The following is a 26,088-nucleotide window of genomic DNA, read 5'->3' as shown; positions in this document are numbered from 1 at the left end:
TCTTGCTTCTTTCAAGATTCTCTCTCTGTCTTTTGACAATTTGATTATAATGTGAAATACATGTTTCTTATATCTTTATCTGTAGTTTATAGTTGTTATCTGTGGAAGGTGTAGTCAGCAGTGAGCTATTTTAGTATTACTGTAACTCATGGTTTCTTCTTTTGACCCTAGTATTTATATTATTGATTTTTCAAGCCCCATAGCCACTTACCTTATTTCCAAGGTAGTGCCTGTGGTGGGCAGTTTTAAGGTTGAGATTGTACCTGGATATTCGGAGCTGTGCAGTTTATTAGGAGATACTGACCCATGAGGATTACAGATTAGGAATGAGATATAGTACTGACTGGGAAAAGTTATGGGATTACAGCCAGAAATGCTGTAATGGTCTATTTTCCTATATGAGATGTTTAATTACATTTTATTTTCAGGTGTTATTTTACTAATTATTCAGAATGATCTTAATACTGTTTTTCTTTCTATATGATACTTAAGCTATATCTCTGGTATGCCTATGTGTGTATGCTTTTTTTTTTACCCTGCTTATTTGTTTCTCTATGAATTCCTTTAGCTTTTCCAGATGAATTATGTGTGATGAGGCCAGTGTTTGGAGTAGAATGGGGAAAAAGTTACTGCAGCCTCTTCAGATTGAATCAACATAAGTGGGCAACATTAGGGGATGGTGAAATGATCATTCATACAATAGAACATTATATAGCTATTAAAATAGGTTTTCATAAATTATTTTAAAACTTTGATTTTTAAAAAGTACAAAGGCTATATAAGTATCTGTTAAATTTAGATTATTTCTGAATTATTAAATTCAATATAAATTATTGCTGAATTATTATTATGAGTTAGTGCATACAGAATAAAAGTCCCCATTTCTTGGAGGCATCTGTTGTTAACTATGTGCTTTTTAGGAATACCTGATGACCTGAGAAATGCTTATGATATAGTTTTAGGCAAAGGAAACAGCATGTAGAAGTGTGTGAACAGTGATTTCAACTGTGGGTGTACTCACTAACTTAAAGGGAAATTTTATAAAAATATGCTGGGATGTTTGGGGTGATAGAATTAATAGGATTTGGGGAAAATACAGTTAAAAACAGAAAGGAGGAAATAATAGAAATAAAAATATGCACATTAATAACAACAGTAATATATATAACAAAAATGACCTTTTTTTAAAAAACAAAATGATATGAAGTTATTCTATTACCATTAAAAAATGAGATAAGGTCTATATTTACTGATTCTGAGTGATTTCTAAGATACATTAACAAAAGCAAGGTAGGGGAAAATGTGTATGGTATACTATCATTTATTGTTAAAATATATCATGACTAGACTAATGTATTCAGTAAATTTTTAAAATTTTTTAATGTTTTTATTTCTGAGAGAGAGACAGCATGAGCAGGGGAGGGTCAGAGAGAGAGGGAGACACAGAATCTGAAACAGGCTCCAGGCTCTGAGCTGGCAGCACAGAGCCTGACGCAGGGCTCGAACCCATGAACCGTGAGATTGTGACCTGAGCCGAAGTCGGACTTTGAACTGACTGAGCCACCCAGGCGCCCCTCAGTAAATGTTTTTGGATGTATAGTCCCCCCACCCCACTTTTTTTTTTTTTTTTTCTAACCTGATTTCCTGGTTCCATTTCCCTCTTTCTCTCTCTCATTCTCTCTCTCTCTCAAATATAGTTGGGGTTGCCACTATCTCCATCTGATAGATGGGAACTTGAAGCATAAAATGACTCTCTTAAGGACATAACCAGTTTTTAACATTACCAGGATTAGATTATAAATCTCCTAAATTCAAACTCTGTTCATTTGTAGTGTGTAGGCATGATACTGTGCTTGACTGTAGAAGCACAGAGGAAGAGATGAGACTCTATTCTGTAAAAGGTTGAAGTACTCTGACAGCATTTGTCAAACACAATGTGCATTAGCCAAAATGGCATGCTTTGTTCCCTTTTCTCTCCATCAAACAAAACAGTGATGAACGACTATATTTGTGTGTGTATATTTATTTTAAGGGCTACATATAACACAGTTTAATTTTACAAAGAATATTGAGTGAAGGAATACATATACATATTCTATGGGTCTATTCATAGAAGGTACAAAACCAGGCAAATGTTAACTTTTTGATTTTGGATGGGAGCATAAAGTGGTAAAATCATAAAGAATAACAAGGAAATAACCCTTTTAAAAGGTAGGATAGAATTATCACCAAGGAGGGGGAAGTGTTGTGGGCAGAGGTAAGGAGTTACGATCCAGAAAGGATACACAAGAGCTTTCTGGGGTTGCTGGTAGTAAATGTTCATTTTATAGTAATTTGTTAAGCTCTGTATTTGTTTTCTGCACTTATATTATCTCACACTAAAAAATGATAAACATTAAAAACACATGGCTGTGTGTGAAACCAATATGATTATTTCTATAGATGAGAGGTGAAACAGAAAACCATAATAATAATTGTAAATGGAACTTCCAGGTCTGGAAATAAGCAGAGACAATTGAGAACTGAGAGTTTGACCTCCCTGGTGGTTCCTTCTTGGTCATTTTTGCTGATTTCTCGTCTTTGACTTTGGTCCTCTTTTTTCTGGTTTCTTATTCACTCTCTGGTGATCTCAAACAGTCTCATGGCTTTACATACCATCTATATGCCAATAATTCCCAAACTTATGTCTCTGCCTCTTCTGTCTTCTCTAAGACTCACATATATCAAACTGCCTTTTCAACAGTTCCACTTGTATATTTAATAGATATCTCTCAAACTTAACAGGTCAAACTGAATTCATGAACAAAATTGAACTCAGAGCTGTTCTACCCTTTGCCTTATTCATCTCAGTTGAGAGCGGTCATGTCCTTCTGTCTCAGGTCAAAAGCCTCAGAGCCATCCCAGATTCTCTCTTGTACACCTTCCATCAAATCCATCAAGATTCCTGTTGACTTTATCTTTAGAATATAGCCAGAATGCAACCCCTTCTCCCCACATCCACTGCTAATAACTTGATCTAAGTCATTATCATTTCTTACTTTGATTTACCACAGAAACCTCCTAAATGATCTTCTTGCCCTTATCCATGCTTCCCTCCCCCTGATCAGTTCTCAGCAGAGCAGCTAGGAGATACAGATATCCCCTGCATTTTGCAAGTTCTCATTACACCACTCGGCTCTTATGAAAGACCTACATTAGTACTTGTTTTCACTAATGAAATAACTCTGAAGACTTCTGCTTTTACAAAAAAAGGCAAAAAGTGACCATAGCATTCTGAGTGTGTTTTGTAGCAAGCTGTTACAAAAGCACTGTGCACCCTGAGCAGTGGGAATGGTGCCACCAAGTTCTCTCCCTTGGAACTACACTCACATCTCAGCATCAAGCCACCATAGCTTTGAACTGTGTGTGTGAGCATCTGTGCTTTCCCTCCATTTACTTTGTGCATCTGTTAGTAAGATGTGTCCTAAGGTATTAGAAAAAACAAGCCTACGAGAAGATATTTTTTGAGTTTGGGAACACTCAAAATTTTTTTCCATGTAAATTAATGTTAATTGCTTCTTTGCTTTATGCCATTTTGGCTTGTGAAAGATTTCAGAGGAACTCTACTTTTGAGAATGTGAGGGAAGCCTATACTTGTAAAACCGAGGGAGGATCACAGTACTCCCTTAACACCTGTCTATGGTTTCTCGGTTTACACATAGGAAGACCAGAGTACTCTCTACAGTGCCCAGCATAATCTGTGCTCCTCTTCCTCTCTGACCTCCATACTACTCTCTTCCTCCCTGTACTCCAACCACACTACCCTCTTTGTTGTTCCTCGAATATACCAGACCTACTTCCTACCTTGAGTGTTTTACTATCCACTTCCTTGCCTGAAACACTCCCCAACTGCCCAGATAGCCAGCTGGCTAACCCCTCCCCTCCTTCAAGTCTTTGTTCAAAGTTCGTCATCTCAGCAAGGTGTGCGTATGAGCAAGGGAAGGGTAGAGAAAGAGGGAGAGAATCCCAAGCAGGTGCTGCACCATCAGCTCAGAGCCTGATGCCCGCATCTCATCAACTGTGAGACATGATCTGAGCTGAAATCAAGAGTCAGATGCTTAAGCTACTGAGTCACCCAGGCTCCCCTAGAACTGCACTTCTGCTTTCTTGTCATGACTGGAGAAAGCAAAGAAGACTCCACATTGTTGCCTGCATGCTCAGTTATATTGGGGATTTAACCATAGAGTATGAGTTCTGAGCAGCTGGTGTGAGACTGCATTTTGGACTTGGAATCCGTGGTTGGGGAGCTGGGCATGGGAGTAGATGGAGGAAACCAAAAAAGCCACTAAGTTGAGGCTAGAAGAGGGCTAAATCTCTCTGTGTGGGAACTTGAGAGCAAGACATAAGATGGCTGAGGAGAGAAGAACCATGGAGGTTTAAGGCTTTGGGAGGTGGAGGAAGAGGAAGATCCAGTGATTAGCAGTACAGGAGATGTGCTGGGACAGTGAGGATAGTGAGTGGTAAAGGGAAGTTAAAGAATTGATCTCTTCTGTTTATAAATGTTCCAGTATTTATAATTGTTATAGACTGCCTCTGTTTTTTCTGTGAAAGCTTGGATAAAAATTGGATTGCTTTGATGGAAGTGAATTCTTACCAGAGAATGGGAAGAGATGGTGTATCCTGAGCCATAGTTGGCACAGGGTGAGACTAGACTGCATGTGGGGATATTTGACATCTGGACTACATGTAAGTAGGAGGAAGTGATAGGATTTAGTGATGGATTGAGATAGAGGACAGGAATTTGGCAATGAGATCATTGGTGACCTTGGAAAGAGCAGTGTCTGTGGAATGGTAGGTACAGAAGCCAGAAAAGAGTGAGTTGGAGAGAGAATGAGAGATGAAAGAGAGGCAGCCCATATAGATAGTTCATTCAAGGAAATTGACTGGAAGAGAATTTAGGGTTAAGGGATTATTTTTTTAAAGTGGTGTTACTAGAACCTGTTTGTGTGCTGATGAGAAGGAACCATAAGAGGGGTTGGAGAGGAGAAAGGAGAGAAGGGGTGTAGATACAGGTAGATTTATAGTTTTTTTTGTGTCAGGTATAGTGGCATTGTTTATGGGGCAGCTGCTGCTTTGGCAATGCTATAAAATACTTTTTCCTTTGCTGCCCTACCTACCAACACATACACCAGTGTTAGTAAAGTCTAAATTATTAGTGTTGTCTTTAACGATATAGGGCTGTGGCTTCATAGGTAATTTTTGACCTTGCAAGGGAGCCAAGACCCTCCACTGTAATTTGAAAGTTGTAGAATTTATAGATACTTAGATACGGGCATTCCAATAAGTTTACAGTACTATTTGAGATACATATGCTATAACTACAGCCATATGGAGCATCATAAGGTTCTTGTAGCCTCCACAAAGCCTCTGTAAAGCAATAACTAACTAATATGCTGTGATTTGATTGCCTCTATGATGACCTGGAACAAAACCTTATTAGAGTTCAGAAATCTGTTTCACCTGTGTGTTCTGAAACCTGGAGGGCAGGCTTCATGTTTTATTGATCTCTTTATCACCATATTGTACTTTCTATATAGTGGATCCTCAGTCATCATTTGTTGAAATTGATCAATGCTAGATAGTTTTGAGGAATTATAAACACCACAGCTTTCAAAATTTGTAAATACTCAGGAAAAGCAGTTTTCTAGACCTTTAAAATCTTTCTTGACTTTCTAATAAAAATTGTACAAAATTTAACCCTCTGAAGATTTTGGGGAATCTGAGTTCAGGTGCTAAAGTCTACAGATAACCTCAGAGCTCATCAAAATGTATAGGACTACTTAATCCTAGGGCTGAATGGGTTAGCCTAGTGGGCATTTGTTTTGTGAAGATTTTTCATCTTATTCTGCATCTAATGTTTTTTTGAAGTTTATTTATTTTGAGAGAGAGAGAGAGTGAACCAGGAGGGAAGGGGCAGAAAGAGAGGCGGGGCAGAGAATCTGAAATGGGCTCTGCGCTGACAGTAGAGAGCCTGATGTAGGGTTCAAATTCACAAACCTTGAGATCATGACCTGAGCCAAAGTCAGACGTTTGAGCCACTTAGGCACTCCTCTGCACTGACTTAGCTGCTATTCTTTCCCCTTTCGTTTTCTGATTTTTCTTTTCTTTTTAAAGATTATTTTGGAGGTATCTGGGTGGCTGAATTGGTTAAGTGTCTGACTTAGGCACAGGTCATGATCTCACAGTTTGTGGGTTTGAGCCTTGCATCGGGCTTTGTGCTGGCAGCTCAGGGCCTGGAAGCTGCTTCAGATTCTGTCTCCCTCTCTCTCTTTGCCCCTTCTCTGCTCATGCTCTGTCTCCCTCTCTCAAAACTAAACGAACATTAACAGAGTTTTTAAGTTTTTTTTTAATTGTTAAGTAATCTGTATGCCCAGTGTGGGGCTCAAACTTCTAACCCCAAGGTCAAGAGTCTGATGCTCTACCCATTGAGCCAGCCAGGTGCCCCTCATTTTCTGTATCTAATCAGATTAATCTACTGATGAATCTGTTTGGAAAAAATAAAATGATGGTAAGAATAAATAGACTCTATAGGACTTCCCTGGGAATAAGGCTTTGTATGTTGGTGTATGAACTCCTCCACTGTATCCATTCACTTCTTCACATTTTTGGGGGTCAGCACTATAATAAGTGCAAAGCCATAACTTTATCCTTGTCTTCAAAGTGTTCAGTGTTCCTGGGTGGCTCAGTTGGTTAAGCATTGGACTCTTGATTTCAACTCAGGTCATGATCTCATGGTTTGAGATTAAGTCCCTTGTTGGGCTCTGCTCTGATAGCATGGTGCCTGCTTGGGATTCTCTCTCTCCCTCTCTCTCTGCCCCTCTTCCACTAGTGCATGCATGCTTTCTCTCTATATCAAAATAAACAAACATTAGAAAAAAAACTCTGAAAGTGTTTAGGGTTAGTCCAAGCAACTCAGGCCTTTTTGTAGATCTCAGCTATATTTTAAGTAATACTTCTTTTTCTTCTGTTTTAGGGTTTGAGTGATGTGTTTTGCATATAAGTAATAAGGGTAGGAGTTAAATAAATAAGAGTGTTTTAGCCGTCTTTCATTTTCTGTGGAGTTGTAACTAGAATTATAAGATTTAAGACCAAGGTTACCGGGGCACCTTTGGCTCAGTCTAGTTAAGCGTCCGACTTTGGCTCAGGTCATGATCTCACAGTTCGTGGGTTTGAGCCCTGCATCGGGCTCTGTGTTGACAGCTAGCTCAGAGCCTGGAGTCTGTTTCAGATTCTGTGTCTCCCTCTCTCTCTGACCCTCCCCTGCTCATGCTGTCTCTCTCTCTCTCTCTCTCTCTCAGAAATAAATAAAACATTTAAAAAAAAAAAAAAAGACCAAGGTTACCAGAAAAAAAAAAAAAAGATAATGAAGCGTGTCTTTTCTTTTCTCTTTTGTAGGAAATACAGATGAAGAGGACTGCAATTGAAGCTTTTAATGAAACAATTAAAATATTTGAAGAGCAGTGTCACACACAAGAACAACATAGCAAAGAATATATCGAGCGATTTCGTAGAGAGGGGAATGAAAAGGAAATTGAACGGTAAATCTACCTCACACTTCCAAGTGCATCAGTGAGAGGAGACTTCTTTTCTTCCCCCATAATCTGTCATGACTGCTTTTACCCCTGAAACTTCATAGTCCTGCTGTATGGAACTACTTGCTGTTCCCACTAATGGCACCAAATTGAACTTCCTCTGTTCTGTGTTCCTTCTACATCCTTCCTAATTTTTAAATCCTGCTCATCCTTTAGGATTTAGCTTACACATGACTTTTTAAAGAAATTTCTCTGATTTCTCTAGACTAGTTTAGGAACTTTTTGTCCCTACCCCTACAGTATCTGGTCCTGATTCCTACCGTGACTTTGCTGAATGCCACACCCACTAAACTGCAAGCTTGTTGTTGGAATAAGGATGGTGGCTTATTTCCCCTGATAGCTCCAGCACCTGTTATGGTACCTGAGAGTACAGGGTGGTGCTCATTGAATATTCGCTGAATTGAAAATAAATAGTGGCAGTCTGAGAATAAATTGGAGGCTGAACAAGACCATGGGCAGGAAGACCAGCTTGACTGCTGTGGGTGACTGCAGTATTTGTGGTCATCAGGATAAATGATGGTGAGGGCCTGAACCAGAGCAACGGCAGGAAAAGAGGGAGAATTAATGGAGACACTGAGGACTTGATACCTGACCAGATATGGTAGGTGTGTGAGAAGTCAAAGATTATTCCTAGATCTCTAGGATTCCTAGATTATTCCTAGACTCTGGAATGGTGTTATTCACCAAAATAGAAAGTACATAAGGAAAGTTCAGGATTGGAACCAATGAGTGTGAGGTTCCTGTGAGAAACCAAATAGAGTTGTCTGAGAGGCAGGCAGCTGGTTATTGGGTTTTGGAACTCAAGGTGCAGAAAAGATTTGGGAGGCATAAATGTGTATTTGATAGATGCTAAGAATGAGATTACACAGAGAGAGTGCGCAGGATGAGAAGTATTGGGTTTGGCAACTAAAACGATATTGGAAGCCTTTATCATAGCAAATTTAGTGGAATGTTGGGAGACTGAGCCAAATAACAGTGGGTTGAGGAATGAAAAAGTGGATAATAAATAAAAATGAATCGTTTGCAAGGGAAAGGCAAAATTACTTCTCATACTAGCACCAAGTGTCAGTGAACTTCTGTGTGCGTAAGAATAGGGCTAAGTGCTGTCAAGTCAGGATAGCTTAAACCATTAAAACCATGGGCTTGAATTCTGTATTGACCACTTACTAGATGTGTAACCTTGGGTAAGTTACTTAACTCTCTGATCCCATTTCCTCCTCCATAAACTGGATATCTTTTTGAAATGCAGTGAGAATCAAGGGATAGACACACACATGCATACTTATGTTGCAGAAAGATTTGTGTCTTTGTATCGTGGCATATGATATCAATAAATGGTCATTATTAAGATGAAAACATAGAAAAGAACTTGTAGTTCAATTGCAAAGGGAGGTAAAGTAGCTGATGGAGTTTTAATACTAATATAAAACCACGTATTATTAAGTGACAAATGAGTGACACAGACAGTTGTTGCCTTCAGAGCACATCAAAACTTTATGTGCTAGAAAAGCCTAGGGCCGTTATCTTCTGAGTACTTAACAAGATGTACCAGGCACTGTTTATTCCTTTTACAGATATTACTACATTTAATTCACATAATAATTTAGTGAAGTAGGTACTATTGTAGGTACCCATTTTAAACAAATGAGGAGATAATAGGCACAGAGAAGTTAAATAACTTGCCCATAGCCACACAGGTGGCAGGGCAGAGATTCAAACCTAGGCAGGCTGACTCCAAAGCTATTGCTCTTAACGGTTATATTGTGCTGCTTCTTGAGTATGATACATACTTTGCTTGTTTAGTTATTGCTGGATCCAGGGCCCAAACAAAGTCATCAGGATTTTCTCTCACAGTCTGTCTTTTGCCTTATTTTTTCACTGTATTGGCTTCATCCTTAGACAGGCTTTCCCTATGAGGTTGACAGTATAGCTTCTGGGAGTCCTAGAATCATATATTTATAACTTAACAATTGAGTGGAAAGAGAGAATCTGTTTATAATAGTTCTAGCAAAAGTCCTAGAATTGACTGTCTTTGGATCAATTTGGGTCTTACTCCCATTCCTGAACCAGTCCTGAGGCCTGAGTGGGGCAATAGGATATAATGGAATACTCTTATTGCCCAGGCTGGGTTGTGTGAATATTCATCAGGACTCTGAGGTGGGGGCAGGGAGCCCTTACCTACAGGGGAACATCACGGTGCCATTACCAAGTCTGAGAATGGATATGGACCAGGCAAAAACAACAGATGTCCACCACACTTAAGATACTAAGGACTATGCTCATACTATAGAATGCTTCTGCTTGGTTCCTGGTTTAGCCTTAATATGTCAAAAATATTTTCACAGAATTATGATGAATTATGACAAATTGAAATCACGTCTGGGTGAGATTCATGATAGCAAAATGCGTCTAGAGCAAGATTTGAAGAAACAAGCTTTGGACAACCGAGAAATAGATAAAAAAATGAACAGTATCAAACCTGACCTGATCCAGCTGCGCAAGATCCGAGATCAGCACCTTGTGTGAGTAGTCTGAGCCCTCATGGGAGGAAGCACCGGCATCACATTATTGCTGGCACTAGACATGTTAAAGGAAGAAGATTTGTAATTGAGAACCAGCCAGTGACATTATAAGAATTTAGGAAAGCAATCCTGGTTAGTAGTTGACAGTACCAGAGTTTACCTAAAGTTAACAGTGTGGGATAAACCAGAATGTAGCATTGTAGACTCCAGTCTGTACAAATGGAAATCTCAGAGGGTGGGTGTGTCATGAACAATGTGGTATAGCTTAAAAAGTACAGGTTATCATTTGCCTACATGTGGGGAAATAGGTCGTACTTGCATAAATGAGTTAGAAAAAAGCTTATGGCCGAAAGCTGCCACCACGAGGCGATAATGCCCATGGTTAGCTAGCGAGATACTGTAATGGAATCACGAGTGAAATTACTTTCCATCTGATGCCAGTATACTGTTGTACTTTTTTTTTTTTTTTAATGTTTTTTATTTCTAGGAGAGAGAGAGAGAGACAGCGTGAGCAGGGGAGGGTCAGAGAGAGAGGGAGTCACAGACTGAAACAGGCTCCAGGCTCCGAGCTGGCTGTCAGCACAGAGCCTGACGCGGGGCTCGAACCCACGAACCGCGAGATCATGACCCAAGCGAAAGTCGGAGGCTTAACCGACTAAGCCACCCAGGCGCCCCTACTATTGTACTTTGATAACAGACTCCACTTGCTCCTCAGACCCTTTGCTTTTTATGCAAGCTTATGATTACGGTCTGTTTTCTCTATGACCACATGTGTAAGATCTTGTTTTCTTCACATTTACCACATGGGTAGTTGTGAGCACAATAAATATGGAGACGAAACCCCTGTTCAGGTCTCTTGTCTCCTCCCAGACATTAGCCTCTCTCATATTCAATTCTGTGTCCGCTCTTTTACTGGACAAGAGAGCACTCTATGACACCTACATACAAAAACCAGAATCTGATTACATAGTAGAACCACAGAGATAGAAACTATTCCTCATGGGCACAGACAAGGACACTAATAGTGGAGCCTACAAATAAATATATAGGACAGTCTATTAAAGGGTTTTTATATTTAAGAAATGAAATTCTGTATTCAAATAATAGAAATGTGCCAATAGCAGGTATGCAAGATAATATTACCTAAGGATTTAAAGAGTTAAAACCCAACTCTTTAATATTATGGAAAACTATATGATTTGGTTAGATATAGGGATATTATTCAAATATAGATTGAAAGAGATATTATGAGAACAAGGTGTTAGATTTTTAGAACAAATGACTGTTTTATAGGAGAGAATCCATGAAAAAGGAAAATATATTAGGTTTTGTTCTAGGTAATGTATAGACTGTTATGAAATATGTTTATGGGTGACTTTCAAGCATGTAACACAACTTTATTCAAACTCCTGGCAGAAGACAGAGTAGAAATCTCTGAGTAAGTTTTCCATAGGCTTCAGGGCTTGTGTGAGAAAGGGAGAGGGGAGAAAATAAAAGCTTAGAGGTTGGAACAGTGGCTGTTGAGTTTCAGTAGAGTAAAATTTAAGGTGATAAGTTTTGGGGAGAAACAATTACTACTACACTGTGCTGAGTAGTTTTTAGTAACTCCTTTCTAGGGATCATTTCAGTTTGCTTTTGTGGTTCAAANTCGGTTCTGGGAACAGTAGGCAGAAGGTACACTCCAGGAGAGGGGAGAGGGTAAGGCGCCTCCTATTGTCCCAGACCAGCTTTCGGGTCAACCTGCAGTCAAGCCCTTTCAATGGCTTTCTCCAAGGAGTAAAGGGGATATATGTATATATGCCCGGTTCTGGTTTTGTGAAGAAAAAAAAAAAAAAAAAAAAAAAAAAAAAAAAGGCAAAGCAAGTACACCTAGCATACAGAAGACCTTTGGAAAGAAGGCAAGGAGCTATTCTTGTCTAAAATCAGGATGTGTTTGCTCCTGGAAAGCTTATGTGGGTCTGGTCACATAATGAAGCTGAAGAAAGGCCCAAGAAGAAACCTTATGCCATGGACCAAAGGAATGAATGGGAGCCCTTGTTTTCTCTGGAAATTGATGAGATTATTAAGAAATATACCATCCNAAAAAAAAAAAAAAAAAAAAAAAAAAAAAAAAAAAAGAAATATACCATACCAAGAGGCATGAATAAGTATGGCAAACTAGACCTTGAAAGTTTCTTGAACAAATTATGTAGGCTAAATATAAAAGAGAGCTCAGATAACATCATAGATGATAAATCATGACTTGCTGGCTGGTAAAGACATCTAGGGTGTTTAGGGAGGTATTTATTGAATATCTACTAGATGCTGGCACTGTTTTCAGCACTGGGGACATGAACAACAGGACAAACTCTTTTCCTCAAAACAGCTTAGTTTTAGTGGGAAAGACAAACATAAGTAAAAATATAAAATAATATTAGGAAAGTGCTGTGAAGGTGATAAAATAAGGTAAAGTATAGAGAATAACAAGGGGACTGCTTTCGTTGGGATAATTAGGGCAGTCCTCCCTGAGGAGATGATGTTTATGATGAGACCTGAATGAGGAGGAGCCTGGTTGGAGGATGGTGATGAATGAGTTTTGTTTTTGTTTTTTACTGTCCACAGTATTTGTTAGTTTATTTATTAAGAGAAACTATTCCATAACCCAATATTTATGTTTCATAGTTTAGGAACACAGGTCAGTGACACACTTCCATGGACCTCAACCCAAAGAAATTCTTTAAAAAATTTTTTTTATAGTTTATTTTTTAGACAGAGACAGAACATGAGTGGGGGAGGGGCAGAGAGAGAGGGAGACACAGAATCTGAAACAGGCCCTGAGCTAGCTGTCAGCACAGAGCCAGACACAGGGCTCGAGCCCACGAACCGTGAGATCATGACCTGAGCCAAAGTCGGATGCTTAACTGACTGAGCCACCCAGGAGCTCCCAGTGGGTGCAACCCAAAGAAATTCTTTACATTCCAAAATTACTTTGCATTCTGAAAGATACTAGCCTTCTTCATCTCCTCAAAGTCTTCCATGGAACCATAATTTCTGTAGAAATCTACATATGCCTTCTTTCTTGGTTTGGCCACAGCAAACTTATAGAAAGGTGCAGCTGTAACCCCCAGGGATACAGCAAATGCTCCAACAATATGAAATCACAGATGCTTGGCTTCTGTTTCGTCAAGACACCAGAAGTCATGGTAGTTATTCTCCTCAACACCAACCTCAAACCCAATGTCCTTCCTAACTGATGCAGAAATGGACTGAATGAAAGAGTTTGTATACTCACTTAAGTTTTAGACCAGTGGCCATGTCAATGGAACTAAATGTAATGGTTTATGTCATTTTGCATCTGAAGTGTTGGTTTGGTATATTTAAAAATACTATGATTTGCCTAGTGATGAAGTAAATTTGTATTAATTACTCTGATTGTCACTCTGAATTTCTTGTGTCTTGCTTAGGTGCAAAAATAGGCCTTGAAATTATTTTGGAACGTTCAACTCAATGTAATAGGCCATCCAGGACTTCAGTCTTCTGGCTTAGTGGAGATTGCTAATGTGACACCATGCTCATGCAAACTAATGATTTCAGAAACACATGTCACCCTGTGTTTGAGTGCAAGTGATGTGTACTTATGGTGGTACAACCTTCTAGAAAAGGAAAGTGAAAAGTGAGAGAAGGGCCTAATTTCAGGTATCTTCCTGTGTTTCTGCTTTTTTGCAGAAAGTTGAAGGAAAAGTTAAGGGGAAACTAGTTTAAGGAAGTCTCTGGCCATTCTTAGTGGGAATGGGTTAAAATAAGAGGTTCCTGGATTCTGGAAATTTGGTTGCCTTGGACATGTCTACTTTGGGCAGAGTTGGCACAGATACTGACACTGGTGTCTTCCCTTTGGCAGATGGCTCAATCACAAAGGAGTCAGACAGAAGCGCCTAAATGCCTGGCTAGGAATCAAGAATGAGGATGCTGATGAGTAAGTTCTTTACCTTTCTGTCAGAGGGTTTTGTTCGCAGTATAAGACATGGACCCTCTTTATACATGCTAAATGTTGGTTCTCATTGTCCCTTGACGACACTGAATCAAGAACTTTGTACCTCTTCTGAATTGAATTCCTTGAAAAGGACTTAAGGTCAGAGACCTGCTGAGCCACATGAAACCTGGGTGCATAAGCATTGCTCATTCAGACATTCATGTGTCAGCTGATTGGATGAGACGTGTGAATTTTGTGCTTACTGCACCATAGCAGATAATGAAATTGTTAAAAACCATAGAAGTAATTATTATTTCCCTTTCCATTTTGTGGTTAAAGATGTAGAAGAGTGTTTTATTCATGAGTTTGCTTTTAGATATAAGTAACTTGATTGTTAGAATAACATTTTAACGTTTAATTTTTAGGACGTATTTTATCAATGAGGAAGATGAAAACCTGCCCCATTATGATGAGAAAACCTGGTTTGTTGAGGATATCAATCGAGTACAAGCAGAGGACTTGCTTTATGGGAAACCTGATGGTGCATTCTTAATTCGTGAGAGTAGCAAGAAAGGATGTTATGCTTGCTCTGTGGTGTAAGTCTTCTCTGGGGGTTTGTCCTCTTGAAAACTTCTGCATTGATTAATAGAAACTCAGCCCCTCATCAAATTCAGTTAAAATCATTTCAGATACAGTAATGAGGACCCATGGCTTAGACCATTAATATTTGTACAAAGAAAACAGTTTGTTGTTTTAGGAGAAATAATATCTGAAATTATTTGGGAGATTTTAATTTAAATGGTAGGTAGATTAGGCCCTGCAATGTTACTACTGAATTTCAGGTATTTGTGAAAAGTAACGTGAGTTCTTTAATTGAAAAGATCACATAATTCTTTAGTAGTCTCCTCATGTCTAATTTGGGCTTCAGTGTCAGTTTAAGACTTGATTAAGAACTATTTTTACTTCAGAAGAAAAACTATGTAAATTTTGTACTTAAATAGTATTCTGTTGGGGTACTGATAGAAAATGTTGGGTATTTTCCATAAGATAATTTTATGACTTTGTTTGGAAAAGCCTATTCTGTTAGTTTTCTTAAAAAAAAGTTTTTAATATTTATTGAGAGAGAGAGAGAGGGAGACACAGAATCCAGTGCAGGCTCCAGGCTTTGAGCTGTCAGCATAGAGCCCGATGCAGGGCTCGAACTCACAAACTGTAAGATCGTGACCTGAGCAGAGATCAAGAGTCAGATGCTTAACCAACTGAGCCACACAGGTGCCCCTTATTGGTTTTCTTTTAATGGAATGTAAAATTCTGGGGACAATTAATAATGCCTGTCACATTTTGCCTAAATGTTGTATACATTCCTTCATTGACAAAGATCATACTTAGAGTGAAGGTATAGTATGATGGTTATGAGAGCAAGCTTTTGGTGCCAAATATACTGGATTCAGATCCTGATTCTACTTATCAGATGTGTGACCTAGTGTAAATTACTTAACCTTTCTTTGCCCAGTTTCCTTATCTGAATATATATAATGTAGTGTGTGTGTGTGTGTGTATATATGTGTGTGTGTAGTATATAATGTATAATGTATATATAATGTGTGTGTGTATATATATGTGTGTTTGTGTGTATATATATATATATATATATACACACACACGTTAGTGTATTTTGATCAGTGTTGATACATAATAAGTGAATATTACCTACCAATATTATTATGATAATAATGCTACTGATGGACATGGCAGAAAGCAAGCAAAAATGACAAAATGGTTTTGCCCCCAAGGTGGTGAAGATAGACAAAAGACACTCATATTAACAGAGTGCTTTACATGATCATCTTGTCCTTAGTGGTCTATGTCTGTCATGGAGTCAGCATTTAAATCTAAGTTAACCTGATTTCAAAGCGCACATTTTTCTATCGTTCCATACTTTCTTCATTTCACAATTAAATATCCAAGAAAAATAGAATCACTGTAAAATAGGTATCATCAGTAGGCTGTACACATGAACTATTAATTCTAGTGGAGAAAGAGGAATTGGGATGTTTTATGGAAGAGGTGGTATTTGACCTGGACTTTGAAAGGATGAATAATGGGATATCTATGGACAGAAAATGGGGGAGGACTTGAAAAGTCATTGGGTTAATATTATGCAGATATACAATTCCTTGAAACATTTCTTTTCTCTCTTACCTGCACTGCTTAAATTATCTGAGTGGAAATGCCAGGACAGGATGGTTCTTGCAGAATATGAGATCTTTTAAGAATAAAAAGAAAGGCAATAAGCCCAGTGCATTGGTCCCCTTACCCTCACACAGGTCATAGGGAGGCAGCCTGTGAGAAAAGGATTTGGCTCGTGGAAAGAGTAGGGGCTGCCCAGCAGCTTGGCTAATCACTGGGAGACCAAGGAGCAGCTTGGGTTCTTGCGAAGGTGCATTTTTTTTCTCCTTCCTTTAGCCCCAGACTTGACCAGATTTAAGTCCAGAGCAATGTGGATCTCTCTTGCCTGTGAAAATCACCTGTAGTCAAATATCATGTTGGCATTCATATTGAAGATGGCTGGAAGCACTATCCAGCAAGCCTGTCATTCAGAGTAGAAGGAGAGATAAAAGTCTTTCCAAATAAACAAAAATTGAAAGAATTTGTCACCACTAAACCAGCCCTACAAGAAATCCTGAGGGGGACTCTCTGAGGGAAGTGTTGCAAGGAATGCAAGATACCAGAGACCCCACCACAAGCATGAGTCCCACAAAGGACACAATGACTCTAAACCCACGTATTTCAATAATAACACTGAATACAAAGGGGCTGAATGCTCCAATCAAGAGACACAGGGTAGCAGAATGGATAAAAAAACAAATTCCATCTATTTGCTGTCTACAAGAAACCCATTTTAGACTGGAAGATACCTTCAGATTAAAAGTAAGGGGATGGAGAAATATATATCATGCTTTGGGAAGTCAAAAGAAAGCTGGAGTAGCTATACTTATATCAGACAAACTGGACTTTAAAGACAATAACAAGGGATGAAGAAGGGCATTATATAATAATTACAGGNTGGGGGAAAGGGAGAGAGGCAAACCATGAGAGACTCTTGAATGCTGACAAAAACGGAGGACTGATGGATGTGGGGGGGAGGGGGGATGGGCCTGGAGGAGGGCACTTGTGGGGATGAGCACTGGGTGTTATATGGAAACCAACTTGACAATAAACTACTTGTAAAAAAAAAATAAATAAAAATGATCCACAATAGCAAAAAAAAAAAAAAGATGGCTGGAAGCAGAAGTCTGGCATCACAAAGACTTCCACTTGTTTGCCAGACATTCTGCCTACAGTAATCTCCCAATACACCTAGAACATTTGCTTAAGTATGGATGTGAACACAGTTTTTTAGGAGATTCTCATAGCAAAATTCACATTATTATGAAGTAGGAAGTCACATACGGAACTCACTCATTCCATTTTAATTTCTGTTAATGACATAAAGAAGCTTAAGAAAAAAGTGCTTAACTCTACAGCCTTCTCAGGCTAAAGACCTGCAGCCAGCAATGCCTGTATTCACAGGTTAGGGATTCAACTCTGATCCTTATTGCCATTTGGGATAAAAATTTTGATTAGGGACAGATGTAGATAAAAAAGGAAGCAGAAGGCTTGAACAATACTACAAAACAACTAGACCTAACTGACCTATTCAGAACACTACAGCTAACAACTGCAGAATACACATTTTTCTCAAGTGCATATGAAACATTATCCAGGATAGACCGTAGGTTAGGCCACGAGTCTCAGTACATTTAAAAACATTGAAATCTCCCAAAATACGATTTTTAACCACAATGCAAAGAAACTGGAAATCAAAAACAGAAGTTTGGGAAATCCTCAAATGTCTGACTTCGGCTCAGGTCATGATCTTGCAGCTTGTGGGTTCAAGCCCCGCATAGGGCTCTGTGCTGACAGCTCAGAGCCTGGAGCCTGCTTAGGATTCTGTCTCCCTCTCTCTCTGCCCCTCCCTTGCTCATGCTCTGTCTCTGTCTCTCTCTCAAAAATAAACATTAAAAATAATCAACATAATATACTGCATTAACAAAGGACAAGAATCACATGATTATTTCAGTAGACTCACAAAAAGCATTTGACAAAATCTAGCACTCTTTCATGTTAAAAAAGCACTGAACAAACTAGGAGTAGGAGGGTACTTACCCAACTTGATGAAGACTATGAAAAACCCAGAGCTAATATACTTAATGGTGAAAGACCATACTTTCCCCTAAGATCAAGAAGACAAAGATGTCCACTCTCACCACTTTTAATTGTCATTATATACAAGGTTCTAGTTAGGGTAATTGGGCAAGACAAATAAAAAGCATCCAGTTTGGTAAAGAAAGTACCAAATTTATTAGCTCTAATAAATCTAATAAATCTGCAGAGTTGCAGATTAAAAGATCAGGATTCTAAACACCAGTAATAAACAATCTGAAAATGAAATGAAGAAGGCATGTAATTTATAATATCACAAATACCTAGGATTAAAACAAAAAGAAGTGTAAGGGCTGTATAGTGTAAACTCTAAATGTTATTGAAAGAATTTAAAGAGAGACCTTAAATAAGTGGAAAGACATCCTGTGCTCATGGATTAAAAGACTTAATAATGTTAAGATGGAAATAACTTCCCATATTGATCTACATGTTCAATGTAATCCCTATCAAAAATCCCAGGGGCGCCTGGGTGGCTCAGTTGATTGAGCATCAGACTCTGATTTGGGTCCGGTCATGATCTCCCAGTTTGCAAGATTGAGCTCCGTGTCAGGCTCTGTGTTGACAGCATGGAGCCTGCTTAGGATTCTCTCTTCCTCTCTCTGTGCCTCTCCCCTGCTTGTGCACATATGTGTGCTCTCTCTCTCTCTAACGTAAAAAAAAAAAAAAAAAATCATAGCTGGGCTTTTGCAGAAATTGACAAAATGTTCCTAAATGCACATGAGAGAGCAAGGGATCTAGCACAGCCAAAATGATCTTTGAAAGAACAGAAAAAAGTTGAAGCCTTATTTCAAAACTCTCAACAGAGTTATAGTAATAAAAACTGTGAGGTGGTAACAAGGATACAGATGTAGATCAATGAATAGAATTGAGAAACAAGAAATAAACCCTTATATTTATGGTCAATTTGTTTTCAGTAAGGGTGTCAAGACCATTCAGTGGGGGAGAAAATAGTCATTTTAACACATGGAGCTGGGACAACTGGAGAGCCATGCAGAGAATAAAGTTGGACCCCTGCCTCACACCATATATAAAAATTAACTGGGTGATTCAGTTGGTTAAGCCTCTGACTTCAGTTCTGGTCATGATCTCATGGTTCATGGGTTGGCATCCCATGTTGGGCTCTATGCTGACAGCTCAGAGCCTGGAGCCTGCTTCAGATTCTGTGTCTCCCTCTCTCTGCCCTTCCCCCACTTATGCTCTGTCTCTTTCTCAAAAATAAACACTAAAAAAATAATAAAAATAACTCAAAATGGATCACAGACTTAAATTAAGAGCTAAAGGTATAGGATACTTAGAAAACTCAGGCATAAATCCTTGTGACTTTGGATTAGGCAGTGGTTTCTTACAAATCAAAGGCACAAACAACAAAAGAAGAAATAGATAGGAGTACCTGGGTGGCTCAATTGGTTAGGCGTCTGACTTCAGCTCAGGTCATGATCTTATGGTTTCTGGGTTTGGGACTTTTGTCAGGCTCTGTGCTGACAGTTCAGAGCCTGGAGCCTGCTTCAGATTCTGTGTCTCCCTCTTTCTCTGCCCCTCTCCTGCTTGTGTTCTGTCTCTCTCAAAAATAAATAAACCTTAAAATAAATAAAAATAAATAAATAGAAATAAATTAGATTTCACCATAACTAAAACCTTTTTCTTCTTCTTAATATTTTTGAGAGTGAGAGAGCAAACACGAGCAGGGGAGGGGCAGAGAGAGAGGATCTGAAGTGGACTTTGCGCTGACAGCAGAGAGCCCAATGTAGAGCTTTGAGGTTGGACATTCAATTGACTGAGCCACTCAGGCACCCCTAAAAACTTTATATCAAAGGGCACTATCAAAGTGAAAACACAACCCACAGAATGGGAGAAAATATTTGTAAGTCATATATTTGTCAAGTAACTAGTGTCTAAATCATAACTCTTAACAGCAAAAAAACAAATGCCCCATTAAAAATGGGCAAGTGATTTGGAAAGACATTTAACAAAACTTCACATATAATTAACATAGTGTTATTAGTTTCAGGTATACTATATAATTCAACAATTATATACATTTCTCAAAATGCAGCAAGATAAGTGTAGTCTTAATCCTCTTTATCTATTTCACCCATCCCCCTAATACCTTCCCTCTGGTAACCACCAGTTCTCTCTATTTAAGGGTCTGGGTTTTTTTTTTTTTAATCTTTTTTTCCTTTATCCATTCGTTTCTTAAATTCCACATATGAGTGAAATCATATAGTATTTGTCTTTCTCTGACTGATTTCACTTAGAATCATACCTTCCAGGTCCATCCATGGTTTTGCGGAGGGTAAGATCTCATTCTTTTATGGCCAGTATCACATTTTGTATGTGTGTGTGTATCTCCCGTATCTTCTTCATTCACGTACTGATGGACTTGGGTTGCTTCCATATCTTGGCTATTGTAAATAATGCTGCAGTAAACATATCTTTTTGAACAGCCAAGGAAATCAACAAAAGGGCAATCTACTGAATGGGAGAAGACATTTGAAAATGATATATCTGTTAAGGGGTTGATATCCAAAATATATAAAGAATTTATACAATTCAACACAAATAATCCAATTAAAAATGGGCAGGGGATCTGAATAGACATTTTCCCAAAGAAGAAATATAGATGGCCAACAGACACATGAAAAGATGCTTAACATTACTCATCATCAGGGAAATGCAAATTAAAGTCCTAATGAGATATCCCTTTACACCTGTCAGAATGGCTAAAATAAAAAATGCAAGAATCAGCAAATGTTGGTGAGGACATGGAGAAAAAGGAACCCTCATACACTGTTGGTGGGAATGCAAATTGGTACAGTTACTCTGGAAAACAGCATGGGGGCAGTTCCTCAAAAAATTAAAAATAGAACTACCATATGGTCCAATAATTCCACTACTGGCTACTTACCCAAAGGAAACACATAGACATTCCTGTAAAGAAGACATAAAAATGGTCAATAAGTCTAAGAAAAGATGCTCCACATCACTAGTCCATAGGGAAGTGCCAATCAAGACCACAATGAGATACTACTAGGATGATTATAATAAAAAGGATGGACAATAACAAGTGTTGACAAGGATGTAAAGAAATTGGAACCCTTATATACTGTTGGTAAGAATATGAAATGGTGTAACCACTTTGGAAAACAGTTGGACAGTTTCTCAAAAAGTTAAAAAGAGATACCATATGACTCAGCAGTTCCACTCCTAGCTATATATCCAAGAGAACTAAAAACACAATCCGTACAAAAACTTGCACACAAATGTTTAAGCAGCATTATTCATAATAGTAAAAAAAAAAATAGAAACAATCCACATGTCCCATCAGTCAATGAATGGATAAGTAAAATGTGGTATATCCAGACAGAATATGATGCAGCCACAAGATGAAGTAACTGATACAGGCTACAACATGGACAAACTTTGAAAATGTGCTAAGGTGTGAAAGAAACAAGATACGGAAGGTTGTACGATACTGTGTGTTCCATTTATGTGAAATTTCAGAAGAGGCAAATCCATAGAGACAGAAAGTAGGTTAGTGTTTGCCACAGTCCAGGGGGGAGGAGGGATACAGTGTGACTCCTAACAAGTACATGCTTGCTTTTTAGGGTGATGACAGTATTCTGGAATTTATTGTTCCACAGCCTTGTGAATATTCTAAAAATCACTGATTCGTATACTTAAAAAAGGTTCTCTTTCCAGTGCATTTTTGCCTCACAAAGATTCACAGCTGAGTGATTAAATGCCGCCGTCCATTTTCATTCTGCCATGTCTTGGTAGGAGGTGAAAGGTGCCTCTGTGATAAGTCTGTAAGGGGCTGAGGGGACACACATGGATATGACATTTTACAAATTTACATTTATTCCTAAACCTCTTCCTCTGCAGGAAAATTGTTCAGATTTCTGGTCATTTGGGGTCTCTTTATCTATGTCCCTGCTCTAATTCCCTGTGGTGTTTGTGTGTTGTATCTTGGCAGTGCCGACGGGGAAGTGAAGCACTGTGTGATCTACAGCACTGCTCGGGGCTACGGCTTCGCGGAGCCCTACAACCTGTACAGCTCGCTGAAGGAGCTGGTGCTCCATTACCAGCAGACGTCCCTTGTCCAGCACAACGACTCCCTCAACGTCAGGCTTGCCTACCCTGTCCACGCACAGATGCCCTCGCTCTGCAGATAAAGAGGGAGTGGGAAGAGAGGTGGCTCTCTAGCATTTTTTTCCTACAGTTTTTATTAGACTATGAGGGCATTCTTTCTACGTAGACTGCTTGTTTTGCACAAGAAGTGATTCTGTGAATGTGGAGAGGCCGAGAAGCAGCCGGCCAGGATGAGGGCGCAAGAGGCCTGAGCGGCTGTGAGACCCCGCTGTGCCGCTGCACTGACATAGGAAGCTGGAAGCAGATGTTTTTTGGAAAGTCTGTTTCACTGGGGTTTTTGTTTTGTTTAGCCAGGCGCCCTCAGAACATACTAGGTTTGATGGGGGTGGGGGTTTATATCTGGAAATCTCTGAAGAGTCCTTGTCCTCTTTTGGTCTTCGACTCTGAGAATGTGGCAGGGGCATGGCTCTGTGGGGAGTTCTGTTTTGATCTGGCGGTCTCTCTTAACTTCCTCCCAAAAAGAAGGCTGTTTTGGTTCTGTGGTAGAATGGCATTCGGTGAAAAAGATAACCAAAGGAAAACGGGGATGCATGGGATTTCATTTAGAGAATCTTAGTCAAGAGGGTAAAAACGCCTTCACTGGAGGTACTTTATTAACACAACCTAACACAAGTTAGGTGTCAGCATCTCAGTAGCTCCTCCCTCTAAAGAAGCATTATGTTTAGAAACCAAATTGATCTCAGCAGAACAATGTTTGTTGCCAGACTAAGGTGTGATGGAAGACCGCACTCGTATCTGAATGCACACTTCTGTACCAAAACTTGAAAACTAGAATTTGTTAGTTTTAGCAAACACTAAAATTGGTCGGTGTAACTCCTTCTGCCCCACCCTTGTTTCTCAGAGATGAGGAATAGTGTTCTTTTTGTGGGCATGGTGAGCTTTGAATCATAAAATGAAGTTGGTGCTTGTGTGGTGGTTCCTTAGCCTAAAAGAATGATCTATTGTTTGAAACCTTTGTAACTTGTTTGTATGAGTAAAGAAAAGGTGCAATCCAGTGCTTTTAGATGGCTTGATATACCAAATAATGATATAGAACAACAGTCTTACATGTGCTTCCCCAACTTTAAAGGCTGTGCAGAAACAGTAAACATGGTTTAATTTCCCTTCATCTCCCTGTCCTTTGCTGGGTAGGGCTTAGGGGAGCCAGAGGTGGCTAAGGTCGTATAGCAGGAAGGGAGCCAGACTGTTGTCAGGGACTCAGTAGTTCACAAACCCAAAGGCTGGGGTCATCTGCGTCACCCATGTGCTTCCACACAGTGGTTTCTGAAACTTTTGCAAGGAGAGGAAATAATGGCTTGGAGTTCAGACTGTTAGTAAAAGACATCTGGAAGTTTCTCTCTTTGCCTTTTTGTGAGCCTGCCATTAAGATGATGCGCACAGACTGTCCTCATGCTCCAGTGGCCCTGATTTTAGGCCAGGAATCTTCTGCTCCATGTGGTTTAAGCCTTCCAGCTGAGTGAAGCTAGCGAGTGGAGTTGGAGGCAGGCATCTACTCCTACCTCCATTATACCCCACCCCCATCAGTCCACACTTATTCGACAGAGTCCAGCTGCCTCCGAGCCAATCCTGGAACCATAATAGGTTCAGAGTGAGTCAGCTGTTTGAGGCCAAAGCTGTGCAGTCAGGCATCCTGGCTGAGCTAGAGAAGCAGCCAATATCCGGGTCTTGGTACATAAGGCTTACAGCTAGGAAAGTTCTAGTTTATGGGATAAAAGAAATAAATACTGCTTTCCCTGAGCACTTATCTTGGTGACAGGGTCTGGAATGGACCATAATGTAAGAATAGCTTACACTTTTTGGAAAAACCTTGAGTTGCTAACAATGAAGATAGGAGGGAAAGGGCATATCTTTGGCTTTTCTTTGGTTACACTGCAGTTTCAGGATTAGGTGAGGCAGACAAATGAACCCCTCCCTCCAGTGTCATGTTCTGACTTAAGCCCTTAACAATAGCCAACTGCATATCCCTTCTCCACGTTGCCACGTTGAAATCTTGCTGCAAGTTTTACCGAGTAATACCAGCTTAGTTGCTGCTAGGCACAGCTGGATGGCTTTGTACCTGGTATTGAACCTGCTTAAGCAGCTGGATACTCAAGATTAGGTGCAAGAAATCCCTCCTTTCTGGTACTAAAATTTAGTGTGTTCCGAGTAGCTCTTCTAAAATAAAACATGAATAGGGATATATGCCTCTGACATTGAACCGGGTGTTGCTCCTTTGCAGGCAGACATTCAGGGTGTGTAGGGAGGAGAGCTAGCACCATCTGCTATCTACACTTCTAGCAAGGGCTGGCTTGTGGAGAAGGACTCTTCTTTTTTAGTCCTACATTCCTTCACTTTTTTTCCCCCTTGTTTTTCACTCTTGAATTTGTTGCTTGGTGGGAACTAAGGTCCTAGGGATCATTTGAGAAGTTGGAAAATATCTTTTCTGACTGGTTGCCACGTGATTTGCTTCATCCTGAGCCAGTGGAAGTGGCATAGGGGACCAGTCCACTAGCCATTTGGAGGGTAGTATGCAGCTCTTTTACTCCATGGTCTTGGCAGCCTTCATCTGAATGTAGCTCTGTATCCTGTCCCATGATTTGGGCCCTGGGACTGACTCTCTCTCTCTCTCTCTCTCTCTCTCTCTCTCTCTCTCTCGGCATCTTAACTGCAGCCTCACTGAAGCAGGGAATAAAGAGACAGACAAGGACCAGAGGGGCTCGTTGTTTTTCTGGCTAGGGAAGCCAGCCACCAGCATGGAAGCAAGCTTGAGCCTTGCTGAACCCAGGTCCTAGGTCCATCTTTTCTAGGCAGAGAATTCATCATAGAAAAGTGCTCTCTGGCTCTTCCTGATCATATAGATGCTAACTCTTGGCCATGGCTCAGGACTGTATAGGCCAGCTGTGTCCTTACCACTGATTTGGCCAAGGTTGAGGACTTCCTAATACCACCCTTACTCCATCTCCAAGCCTTGTTGGGACCTTCCACTTACTTTGGACCTCATGTGCTCTAAAGGCATTGATAGCCAAATGTGGTGTCTTCCATAAGTCTTCTCTTCTTGCTGTAAGGAACCAGCCCATGGGTCCTCTTGGGCCAAGAATTGCATCTGGACGATTCTTGGTTTTCAAGCTGGTCTCTGTTGCCAGTTAAGACTCCAGAGTAGGCCTCTGTAAGGCTGCTGTGGCCTCAAAGCAGAGGGTGCAGATGGGGGCCTGGCTGGGCTCTCTGCTGCCAACTGCTCATCCTTTCTCTAGCTCGAGCCACTTGTGACAGACAACCTTGTTTCCTTACCAATTCCAGCATGTGACTTTGGTGCCCTGTTGTTACTTGTGAAAAACCTATTCTTCTGTTGTCTTTGATGTAGTCAAAAAACAAAAAAAAAAAACAAAAAAAAAACAAAAACAAAAAAAAGCCAACCATGTAGTTTACGTAAAAATATCTGATTCACAAAGAAGCCAACTATATGTCTTGTGTTGGGACAGTTCATAATGTAGTTCCTAGACCACTTTTGCAAATTGTTCTTGTCACCAGATGTGTTCAGACATTGCTGTGCAGTTGTGGGGGGGGGGGAAGGGAGGGGGGGGGCACTTTTCGG

The 26,088-nt window shown here is 39.8% G+C and overlaps 1 protein-coding gene across 5 annotated transcripts in view; it reads left to right on the top strand.

Annotated features, from left to right (window-relative positions):
* The window catches only part of PIK3R3 (phosphoinositide-3-kinase regulatory subunit 3), a 156,482-nt gene extending 133,926 nt beyond the window's left edge, over window positions 1-22,556 (top strand). For all 5 annotated transcript variants that reach the window (XM_077752135.1, XM_077752134.1, XM_077752136.1 and 2 more), the window contains exons 6-10: window positions 7,435-7,577; window positions 9,977-10,153; window positions 14,031-14,105; window positions 14,528-14,698; window positions 22,342-22,556. In XM_077752135.1, the coding sequence (XP_077608261.1) occupies window positions 7,435-7,577; window positions 9,977-10,153; window positions 14,031-14,105; window positions 14,528-14,698; window positions 22,342-22,540 (765 nt within the window). In that variant the 3' untranslated portion in view covers window positions 22,541-22,556. The remainder of the gene's footprint in view (window positions 1-7,434; window positions 7,578-9,976; window positions 10,154-14,030; window positions 14,106-14,527; window positions 14,699-22,341) is intronic.
* The last annotated feature ends 3,532 nt before the right edge of the window (window positions 22,557-26,088 follow it).

Source organism: Crocuta crocuta, unplaced genomic scaffold, assembly GCF_008692635.1.
Source record: "Crocuta crocuta isolate KB4526 unplaced genomic scaffold, BGI_CrCroc_1.0 scaffold367, whole genome shotgun sequence".
NCBI lineage: Eukaryota > Metazoa > Chordata > Mammalia > Carnivora > Hyaenidae > Crocuta > Crocuta crocuta.
The sequence above is the reverse complement of the archived record's forward strand: the minus strand, read 5'-3'. Positions and strand labels throughout refer to the sequence as shown.